The sequence below is a fragment of the Polistes fuscatus genome, unplaced genomic scaffold (genome assembly GCF_010416935.1).
Source record: "Polistes fuscatus isolate 324 unplaced genomic scaffold, CU_Pfus_HIC Scaffold4, whole genome shotgun sequence".
In the NCBI taxonomy this organism is placed as follows: Eukaryota; Metazoa; Arthropoda; class Insecta; order Hymenoptera; family Vespidae; genus Polistes; species Polistes fuscatus.
Window position 1 is genome coordinate 6,442,838 of NW_025113118.1, and position 12,235 is coordinate 6,455,072.

The window sequence follows — 12,235 nt, forward strand, 5'->3', positions numbered from 1 at the left end:
TTTGTTTTTTTTTTTTTTTGAGATAAAATACACGCGTCTATCCGTAGGGTTTCTTTTGTATGCCGATCATACTTTTGTAAAACTGTCTTCTCGATCAAAAACGTCTGTCTCTATTTGAAAAGAACGTTAAACGTTAAATCGTACTTTCTTTTCTTTATCTTTCTCTTTTTCGAAAGCGAAATTTCAAATACTTTACGAAGAAGAACAATTTTACCTTTTCAGTTTGAGTAGGTCATTCTATTCTGACGAACTCATGTTTCTTATTAGCATGTATTTAACGTTTTTGGTTTTAAAAGTTATCCACACAAAAGATATCCACACAAAGATATCCACAAAAAAATATATAGTTTCTTCAGTTATGTGATATTAGATAGGAAACTATTATACTTAAGATTTATGCTTAATCGTGATTTTTCTTTAACTCATTTTGTATCATCGTTATTCATATTTTTATATTATTATTATTATTATTATTCGTATTAAAAATTCTTAATGATTAAGTTTAATTAAATACATGTACTTTAACTTTCTTAGAAATTCTGAAAAACTCACTAAAATATTGTAATCTTACCAATAATATACTTCTAATAACCTTTATCAAATTTGTATGAAAATATTGCGTTATTAAATTAATTAAATATTTTCTCATATTATAGATTTGTATTTTAATAATATTTCAATTTATATTCATGCATTGATAACTTGTCATTTTTGTAATAACATTTTATTCTTATCATAATCATTAAAAATTCGTATAAAAATATTTTTCCAATAAAATTACTTAAACGTATTTTTGTATAATATATTTATAAAAAAAATTTTTTGATTACACAAAAACGCATAAAATTTAATTACTTTTGTTTATTATTTTGACAGATATATCTTCCTAGCCATATACACGGCGGAAATGGTGATAAAATCAATAGCTAAAGGATTTATATTGAACAAGTACACCTACCTGCGAAATCCCTGGAATTGGTTGGATTTTGTGGTGATAACTAGCGGTTACGCAACTATCGGTATGGACGTTGGAAATTTGGCTGGCCTTAGGACATTCAGGGTGTTGAGAGCATTTAAGACTGTATCCATTATGCCAGGTAGGTAAGATTACTATTATTTATAAAATAATAATTTTTATAACATAAAAACAATTGTCGCGGATAACCCATAAATTTATTTCATACAATTTATTTTACACAAACAAAATACCACTTTCCTATTTTACATTCATTTTTTTAAAGTTTTTTTTTTATTTAACATTAACTCGTATAGTAATAACCAATTAAATTTTTGGTTATTATTAATTACAAATAAGTTTGTTTTAAGTTAATTTATACGTTTCTTTTTCTTTTTAAATTAATTTTATTGAAACTTTCTTTTACTAGAATTTATTTGAAATGTATGAAAAATTGTTACATAGTTACAAAGTATTTAGATCATTTTATAGAACAATTATTCCATTTTCGAGATTACATACTCGAATATTGTTTTTACAAATGATAAAATTACGATATAATTTATAGAAATTGTAAAAGATTTGAAAGAAATATAATACACGTGTTTATAATCATTTAAGAATGAAATGTTACTCGGCTAGAAATTTTTAGAGCACAATCTTTATATCTGTCTGTTAGTTGAACGTAATTGATGTCCTTGGAATGGAAAGGATCGTTAGTTGCATCCTCCAGTCGTTGCTTTTAAATAGAAACGATCTGTTCTCATCTCCGTCGAGTTTAAATATATATAAAAGGGCTAATGTTGATTTATATACACATATACACATATGTACATATATATGTGTGTGTGTGTATACGAATTAATCGATCAACGAATAGAAAAGGAAAGAACACGTGGATACACGTATACTAACACATATATACATACATACATATATATGTGCACATCCTTAAATATGTATTTAGAAATCCAGGACACATATGCGGGTTGTGTACACTTATTATTAATTGCAATTTCAAATCAGCCGTATCAAGTCCATCGAGGCTTGACTAATTCACAAATTTCCATTGGCGATTGCAGCGAAATATCTTCCGATAAAAGCCGTTTCCGTTGGATAAAACGATTCATTCCATCCTCAGATTTCAATGATAAAATTCGAATCGGCTTGATCGTGGAAATTTATCGATAAACTAAAACCAAAGAAACGTTTTCCAATACTCGATTTATGTTTCCTGCTGTACACTTATTTATACGTGTCTCTGTGTATAATAGTATTATTAAAATAATTTAACTATAATAATTATTAGAACAAAGAAGATACAAAATTTATCAGAATATGAAACCGTTTAGGAAAATAATTAAACTTATTTCTTATAATGGGAATAAAATGAGAATTAGTTGAAAAATGTTATGCTTATCGTTTTTTTTTTAAAAGTCTTCAAAGATTATGTAGAAAAAATATAAGTGAATTTAACAGAGACAAAAAATTGTTTACCATTACCCACTTATAGTAGTAAAAATTAAAAATATAAACAAAATTACACTTTTCTTGATACTCTAATCAAATTGGAAAATGAAATATTCCAAATTAAACTGTATGATTAAAATAATGTAACTAAAAATGAAAAAGCACATAAATCATAAGCTCATTAGAATATTAATAATGAACACTATGACATTAAATAAAATTAATTTTTAATACAATTTAATTAAAATAAGCATGTATACACATATACACACACACAATACATACATGTATTGTATAAATTTTTGTCATTTAATTAACTCATCTCTTTAATCATTTTTATAAATATAATTTAATAGCTAGAAAACACGTGGAAATAATTTAATTCCTATATTTTTGACTAAAAGTAAAAACTTGAATGAGCATAATTTAGGATATTACCGCCAACATGGAAACAGTTAAGATAGTTTACGAGAAAAGTTTCCGAGATGTTTTGGTGAAACAGAAAGGACGAGGGTTGTGATACTTAGAGGTTACAACTAGACCTAAAAGTGGTAGCAAAGGGGTTGGATTGGGGGTAAACGAAGAGAGAGAGAGAGATAGAAGGAGAGGAAACATTGAACATAAAGCTCATGACACAAAAGTTGTTTTTGTAAATTAAGATTCATTTTGTATAACTAACAACGTCTCGTTTATATACGTAAATCCCTTCAATCCTTTTTTATTTTTTCAATTCTTTTTTACGCGTGTGATTTTTATTTTTCTTTTTTTTATTTTTAATTTTCTTCCAGAAAACATTTGGAAAAGTTTCCAGAATACAAATGAAAGAGAGTAAATTAAAAAATAAATGAGAGAGAGAGAGGAAGAGAGAGAGAGAGAAGGAAACTTTATCAAAGTTAAAAGATTCAAGTTTGCGATAGGGACTTAATAGTTCATTAAAAAATTAAGCTTTAATTTAACGTCTAATACATCGATAGGTTTTAGCATCAATTAATAAAACTATAATAAACGTATACGCAAATCCAGGGATTTTTCTCAAAACTCATTTTAATAACATAAAAATAGAATAATATTAGTGTATTAAAATAGAACTATAATATTTTTAAATTTTCATTTGGAAATATGAATGTTCGGTTAACAAAATGCTCAAACGTTTGCTGTAGTTCCAAATATCTGTCGTCAAAAATTATTATTTATTAAAATTTTTCAATTTGTTCGAACGATTTATTTTACGTAAGTGAATGAACTTTTTAATCTGTTCGAAAAGAAATTTTCTTCGATCCAATGCGAAGAAAAAAAATCTAATCCTCAGGCACGACCGATGAATATTTTTCTACCGAAATTTACCGACGGGAAAAAATAAAATGAAAACGAAAAAAAAAAAAACACACACAAATCTTGTATTACATTATCAACGAGGGATGAAATTTCAATATTCGAAATGAATTAACCGAAGCGTCGAGAGAGTTTAAGAAGAATCCTACACACTCCTCTAATTTTTTTTTTACTTTTCAAGTTACATCCATAATCCATAATATATTTGCATATGTGTATGCAAATGACTTGGGCATATTATACATCACTTTTATTCAGTTTAACTTTCATTCTTTCTCGTTCGATTCGATGATGTGTTTGGTACACAAAATGATATTCGTCCCTAGTGGCATCTCATCTATCAGTAAAGACGGTGAACCATTAGAGGACTATAATTTTCTTCTTCCCCCCCTCCCTTCTCCCTCCCATTCCTCTCTCATTCTCTCTTTCTCTTCGTATGTGTGAGTGTGTGTATGTATTTCTCTATCTTTCTCTCTGTTTCTGTGTCTTTGTTCTGTATATGTGTTTCTGTATCTGTGTCTGTGTGTTTTCTGTATATGTGTTTCTGTATCTGTGTCTGTGTGTTTCTGTATATGTGTTTCTGTATCTGTGTCTGTGTTTTCTGTATATGTGTTTCTGTATCTGTGTCTGTGTTTTTCTGTATACGTGTGGGCTCACTTTCTGGTCTATGGGGACGTCAAATGTTCAATCAATTACGTTTGGATGTATATATAAGCGTGATCGTACAGTGTGCGAGTAATGCGCGTTTACACGCGGGAAATAGATAGTCGTTTCTGGCATTTGATAGATGTGCCTTTACCTTCCACTGTGTGACTATCACTCTCTTTCTCTCGCAAGCAACGTGAGCAAGTGAACGAACGTTCATTCTAATCGTCGTAGTCGTAGTCGTAGTAGTCGTCGTCGTCACTTTGAACATAATTTATATTCGTACGAGACCGTATCTGGGTGACAATGAAATTGTTTGGAAATTGAGATTTCTCTTACATTAGTTTTACTCGCTACCTTTTTTTATTCTTAATTTTGTTTTTTTCCTATTGTAATTTTCTTCTTTTACTTTATCTTTTTTTATTATCTATATTTTTTTTGGTTAAATCTTTAGAAACGTGGTACGTATTAGTTTTATTAAAAATATATAAAAGAAACTTTATATGATACTCGCGAAGAGTATATTTTAAATAAAGATATTTTTGAAGTTATACTTCTTTTGGCGCGTTGGGGAAAATGTAATGGGGAGTAATTTTGTTTCGAGCGTCTGGAAAAACGACACCATGAAATTTGTCGGTATTTACGATGCGCGGCAAAACGATTTCAAATTTACGGCATGAAGTTGTCTTCTTCTTCTTCTCTTCTTCTTCCTCTTATTTTTTTCTCAAGCGGGTTACCTATCCAAGTACTAATTATATATATAAGATACTTTCTTATATATATAAGAAAGAATTCTTTTTTTTAAGTTATTTTTTTTTCTTTGAAGTTTTTCTTTGAAGTTATTTTTGAGATTATTGAGGTTATGTTCGTTTTGGTACGGCAAAGAAGTATAACTTCTTACGTGCGTACATAAGTACACACACCAGTTTTTTTTTGTGTGTGTTTCATTTGAAATTATTAGATTTTTTACAAGTTATTTATTTAACAAGAAAGTGTTTTTTTTATAACCCTTTCCCATACTTCTCCTTCTCTTGTGCGTTTTGTTTCGATTTATTTATTAACAAAGTTATTTGATTTGGAAAGTAAACGATGTTGTGTTTCTAATATGTATATTATATTTTGAAGGATTTAATTTGTGAATTTTTCCTCTCTCTTTTCTTTTTTTTTTTGTTTTTTTTCTTCTAGTTTATTGGTTCATCTATTAATCAATTTGTTTAATTTAGAAAAGAAATGTGTTCGTCAGATTAAAACGTTCGTATAAATTTTTCCTTTCAAATAAACTTGTTTTCTCTCTCTCTCTCTCTCTTTCTTTCTCGTTTATTCTTGTCGTCGTCAGTTTGAACGTAATTTATATATTCGTACGAGACCGTATCAGAGAGACAATCAAATTGTTTGGGAAATTGAGATTTCTCTCAGCTTACGCTAACATTTTTCCTTTTGCCTATTTTCTTTCACGTTAATCTTGGATAATAAATGTTCTTCATTCGAGTTACAAATGTTGAATCTGGTAAATATTTCTTTCCTACACGTTTATTATTTTTATTCTTATAATTTATGAATTTGCAAATAAAAACATAAAATTTATCTTTAAAATATAATCTTTGATGTGTGAATCATATTTTTAAATTTACAAACAACCTTTGATATCTTTTCTCTCTCTCTCTTTCTTTAATCAATCAGTTGAATGAAAAATGCAATTTGTGCGAAACATTCGTATCCAATTAAACCCTAAATCAACACGCATTATCAATATTATTATTTTAAGAATTAAATAGAAATTAATTAAAAACTTTAAGAAAAAGAACAAGGACCAATCGGAAAAGATATTTTCGTATTCGTAAATTAAAATTTAAAAAAAAAAAAAAATAAATAAAAACAAATGCGTCACCCTTGACGGCTATACCAAGTGTCGCCCATTTGTCACGAATTAGCATATGCATGAATTTTTCAGCACCTGAACCCCCTGTCTGAAACTCTCCTAACGTAAAAAAGACGAAAAAAGAAACAACAGGCAGAAAAATAGAGAGACAGAAATAGCTTAAAAAAAAAAAATCAGAGAAACACTAAAAGATCTCTCGGAAGAATACCCAGAAAATAGGATGAAAAACGGAAAATAAATTAGAAACATAGTCAGCAGTAGAATCTTTCATGATATATCTTCAAATATTTTATTACGTAACAAAATGATGTTATGTTTCCTCACGAGTTTATTAACATCCCAACGATGTTGAGATTTGGTAGTCGCAATAAATTGCGTTTACGTGCACTTAAATTTGCAACTTTGTATGGATACGTTTAAGGAAAACGCTGGATCGTTGATTTAATGAGAGTAACGAGAAAGTGATGGGTAGAAAACGAGTGGGAATGGTGGTAGTAGGGGTAGGGGGGTGAGAACGGGGAGGTGGGTGGTTTAATGCGGTGCTGCTGTTGCTGGTTGCCAATGTAGAACGGAATCTTCTTGCTTATCCCTGTGAAATTCTCGACTTGGTAATTACTATAGGCACCCTTCGGCCCCTTTTCATCCTTCTACACCTCGTCGATTTGCATTTCTTCGTCTATCTTCTTCAACATCATTGTATTTATTTCGATGTAAATTCGTCGTTGCTGTTCTCTTCCTCTTCCTCTTATTCATCCTGCTCCTCCACCTCCTGCTCCTCCACCTCCTCTCCCTCCTCTCATTTTCGTCGAATCGATAAAACGGAAAATGTGACAAATAAAAAAAGAATAAGAGTTAGTGTATGAGAGAGAGAGAGAGGGAAAGAGAGGGAGAGGGAGAGTGAAGGAAGGTCGATGTCGAGCTTCAAAGAGATTGACGTAGTAATAGGAGGAGTTGGGGAGGGAAGAGGAGGGGGGCTGAGTTTGGTTTGGATAAAGTCGGGTTCAGTTTGCAGAAAGGCTTTGCTTCTACTACGTTAACTGTAAATATTATCCTTTTTAAATATAAGAGTAAATGAAGAGAGTGAGGGGGGAGGGGATAAAGGGTGGCAGGAGGGTGCGTGTACATTAACGCGAAGAGATTATTAGTTATCTTTATCTCTCTCTCTCTTTCTCTCTCGCTCGCCCTTAATTCTAATCGTCTACTCATAAAGATCTTAGGTAATATATTTTTTCGAAAAAAAAAATGAAAGAATATAATGACATGAAATTATCCGATTACGTGCAGCACGAAGAAGATGGTGGATAAATTAAAAAGAAAAAAAGAAATTTAATATTAGTTTGAAAAATCAACAAGCTAATATTATAAATTTTCAAGCTTGTAATTTTACAGGTTTTAATTAATGCGCGGATTGATTTGATCGTTTATCAGGATATTGAATTTATGGATATTAATTTTTTTTCTTTTTTTCTTTTTCCAAGAAAAAATATTAAATGATATTATCCGATTACGTAAAGCGTGATAGGATGTTGGAGAAATAATTAATGTTAATTTAAATATTATAAGTTCTTGAACTTCTCTTACTAGATATCGTTTTTATTATCTCTTTAATAAGCTTATTAATATCTATATGTGAGTGTAGAAGTTTTATACATATTATTAATTCTATATCTAAATTCTAATCATAAAATATTTTTTCAAAGATTTAAAAAATAATTTTCGATTTAATTCATTTTAATGAATAAGAATTAATAATAATATATTTTTTTAAATCATTAAACTTCGTACAAACCATCGTTTCTATTATTTATGTGTGTGTGTGTGTGTGTGTATAGAATGATTTTATTGATACTATTAATCTCTATTAAAATTCTAAATAATATGCTCTTATAAAATTTTCAAATAAATCAATTAAATTTGTTATATATTTTCTTCTTTATTACGAGTAAAGTGTAATTATCCGATTACGTGCAGCACGAAGAATTCTTATTGTTAGAAAAAATAAGAAAAAAAGAAAAAAAATGAAATTAATATTAGATTTAAAAATTATCAAGGTACTTCAGAAGTTAACGTTCATATTACTTAACTAGACTAAACAAATGTGTTATATATACTGATTTAATCTATCTTTCTCTTTCTCTTCTTAAGTATGTGCTTGGATTATCGTAAAAGATAAATCACGGGTTGAAAGGAGTACAATAAAGGGTGGTATAGTGTTAAAGTTAATTTGAAGTAAAGAAACATGAACATGAGACATCTACTTAGCTAACAGATCCTATCTTATAATGCATTAAGGAACCTGATCTTCCGAAGATATAAACACACACACACACACATATATATATACGTATACAGCGAGTCTTTTCATTTCATATCATTTATGTCAAATTATATTTCTCTAACAACAAAATATTTTTCTGCAATAAAATTGATATCTGTTGAAATATTTAACCCTTATTTTACGACAATATTTTAATGCTAGTATCATTCCAAATAAATTCGTATCGTTACAATTCTTATATGGGTCGATCGTTCATACAATATTACAAATCTAGAAACAAAAATTATGCGTTTCTTCGTTTAAAGGCATTCCCAATGATTTAAGGAATTAAATTACATTACTTTTGAAAATTATGGAAACGAAAATAAAATAAACGTTAACAATAATTGCTCGTAGAGATCCGTTTTTATTTATTTTTACCTTTTGAAAATATATTTTTTGTTAATCGTGTTGTACTATCGATTTTGAATCGTATTCATATAATTTTCTAAAACAATTAGTTAAATTTTGTAATAAAATTATTTCGATTAAGATCTAAGGTTTTTGCAGCATTTCAATGAAATATACAATTTAATGAAATATTTAATTTAATATACAATTTAGCTGACATATATATAAATCTATGAACCTATATATCTAATAGATACATATATGTATATATATAAATCTGGATTCGATAGTATTTTGAGGAACAATGGATAGCAGCACAGTGGCCACTCGTGATTCTATCTTGAGTCGACTTTAGACTCGTTCAATGAATACCTTCTAATGACTCCTTTCAAGTGAAAACTATACCGAACACTCGGAAGAACGTTGTACCTACTCACCTACCTACCTTCATATCTTTTTTACCTTCCTACCAACCCTTGATCGATAGAATCGTTCTTTAAGCAACTCGTTAACTCGTTTGAGAAGAATATTCTTTGGAAGGTTATTATAATACCTGTAATATTACCTATTTTTGTGCTGCCGAATCAAAGTCAATCACGCTAAACTTTTACTATCCTTTCTCATTACTGTTTGTATATATATAGTTTGCTTTTTAATTGGATTATATTATATGTGCTATTATATTTAATGAGATTTTGTTTAGGTGTGCATATACGTTTGAATGTACGTAATGGATTTGTTGAATCTAAATTAAACGTGATTAAAGTTTTCAAGTGATTTGTATATTTTATTTATTATGTGTTAATTAGATTGAAGGATTGTAATTTTGTAATTTGAAGATAAACGTTAGTCTAAATACATTGCTTGAATTAATACTTCATTTTTATAAATTCGTAAATTATTATTCTGTGTAATAAATTAATTATTATTTTATTATATTATATATTAATTAATTATTATTTATTATATTATATATTTATTATAAATAAATTATTATTCTGTAAATTATTATTGTGAGATATAAATTTGTTAGATAGATTATTTTATAAATTAGGATTATAATTTTGTAAGGAAGTTTCAATTGGAAATCACAATTTCAAATACAATTTTATTCAACGTATATTTATTTATCTTTTTTTATATTAAATTAAAATGAAATTACGTAAGAAAGTGAGTCAAGAATTTCAGGATGATTTAAAAATTGATTTACTTTTACTCCTAAGCTTTTAAGCCGCAAAGTTTTACGTTTCTGGTAAAAAGAGATTAACCCAAAAATTGTCTCTCGGAAGAATAATCGATTTTACAATATCATCTAACAAATCTTTCCGTCCACTCCATGCATCATACAAATGTATGCACTTTAACGAGAATCCGTGAATTATTATTATCAACGATCTTAACGTACTGTACAAAATTTTCCATTGGATTTCTGTCGATTATCATGCTAATGAAATATCGATTTTTCATCATGCTGGAAAGAGATAAAAAGAGAGAGAGAGAGAGAGAGAGAGAAATAAAGAAAGAAAGTAAGAAAGAAAGAAATAAAAAGAAAAAAGAAAGAAATAGAAATGAAATGTAGTTCGAAGAAGTTTTCATCGTCTTCTCGGATACTTTGTTCCTGACTTTATAATGAAACGATTAATTCTGATCGAGCTTGAAAATCAACCCATAGCTCCCGATCTTTTTAAACCTACCCCAACTTTATTATCATCCCCCTTCCCCACCACCCCCTTCTTCCTATCGTCCTCATTTTTTCTTCGTTCAACTTCATCGAATCACAAACGAATTCCCCGAGTGATCGATTAATCAAAATGTCACTGACACAATTCAGGCGAGGTAAAAAACGAGCTTGAGCGAAGCGAGTAGTGGTTTGTTAAATGAGGAAGGAGAGAGAACTTGTTCTATTATATATTTACGTTCGATAATTTTATTTATGTTACAGGCTTAAAGACTATTATTAACGCGCTCTTGCACAGCTTCAAGCAACTAGCCGAGGTAATGACACTTACGATCTTCTGCCTGATGGTTTTTGCCCTGTTCGCTCTGCAAGTTTACATGGGTGAACTTAGGAACAAATGCGTGAAGCATCAAGAACCAAACACCACGCAGATTGATTGGAAGGAGTAGGTTTTTATATAATTATAATCGTTAAACTAGAAAATAATCATCATTTTCTTAAAATGGTATCAACAAATTATAAGTACGAAATATTTAATAAAAACAAAAATATTGTTTATATTATATATTAATTTATATTAAATTTATTTAATTTATATTATTATTATATATTTAATTAATTAATTATATATATTTAATTTATTAATATATTATATTATATATATATTATAATTTAATATATTATAATTTATTATAATTTAATATATTATTATTTAATTATATTATATTATTATATATTAAATTAAATAAATTTATAAAAATATAAAATTATAAAAATAATTATAAATTATTTAATTTATATTATTTATATATTATATATTAATTTGAAATAATTTTATGTTAATATTTTGGTTATTGCATATAATTTGTATATTTGTTTATATCATTTTGAAATTATATTCATTTATTTTTAATATAATCGTATTACGTGTACGCGTTTGTGGGTGTATGATAATAATTATACATATGAGATTTCTGGCAAATTTATACAAGATTGTGGTCAGATCTGTGATTAAAATCTGAAAACACATTCTTCTGACAAAGGATTCATTTTGTAGTCTTGGGTAGATTCTAATATACTCGATCTAATATATCCCATGTGTTTAAATAAATCCTAACGTAAAGATATTTACGTAGTAAACATACTCTTCTAATCCCCAGTATGTGCAACATAGAATTACTTTGAGTATAAGCAATCCCTAGAGATTCATTAACGATGGCTACTCATCTTGATGTATATATATATTTGTGTATTTATTTACATTCTCTAGTTAAATGGCCAAGCTGTGAAACTATTAATTTACTTGCAAGATACCACGCAGACAAGAACAAAGCTATGAGAGTTGGATAGTTTGGACTATTTGTCGAATATACAAATTCACTTGAATATAAATATGAACAATACATATTGTGCAGTTTTAGTTCAAAGTTTTTTGATTTTTGTAACTTTACAATTTGAAGTAAAATTTGATGTAAAGAAATATTTTAGAAAAATATTAATTATTTTTTTAAAATCATTGACATTGTTTTAATAATAGTTGTGTATTAAAAATTAGAATAAAAAATGAAATGCAGAAAACAAGAAATACAGAGAGAGGGAGAGGGAGGG

General features: G+C 28.1%; 2 protein-coding genes across 9 annotated transcripts in view; both read left to right on the forward strand.

Annotated features, from left to right (window-relative positions):
- The window catches only part of LOC122520741 (transcriptional activator protein Pur-beta-B), a 502,193-nt gene that overhangs the window by 209,250 nt on the left and 280,708 nt on the right, over positions 1-12,235 (forward strand). The window lies entirely within an intron of this gene.
- The window catches only part of LOC122520728 (sodium channel protein 60E), a gene marked incomplete in the record, with an annotated part of 76,744 nt that overhangs the window by 48,279 nt on the left and 16,230 nt on the right, over positions 1-12,235 (forward strand). The window contains 2 exon segments of the mRNA XM_043640957.1: positions 877-1,097; positions 10,892-11,072. Of these exon segments, the coding sequence (XP_043496892.1) occupies positions 877-1,097; positions 10,892-11,072 (402 nt within the window).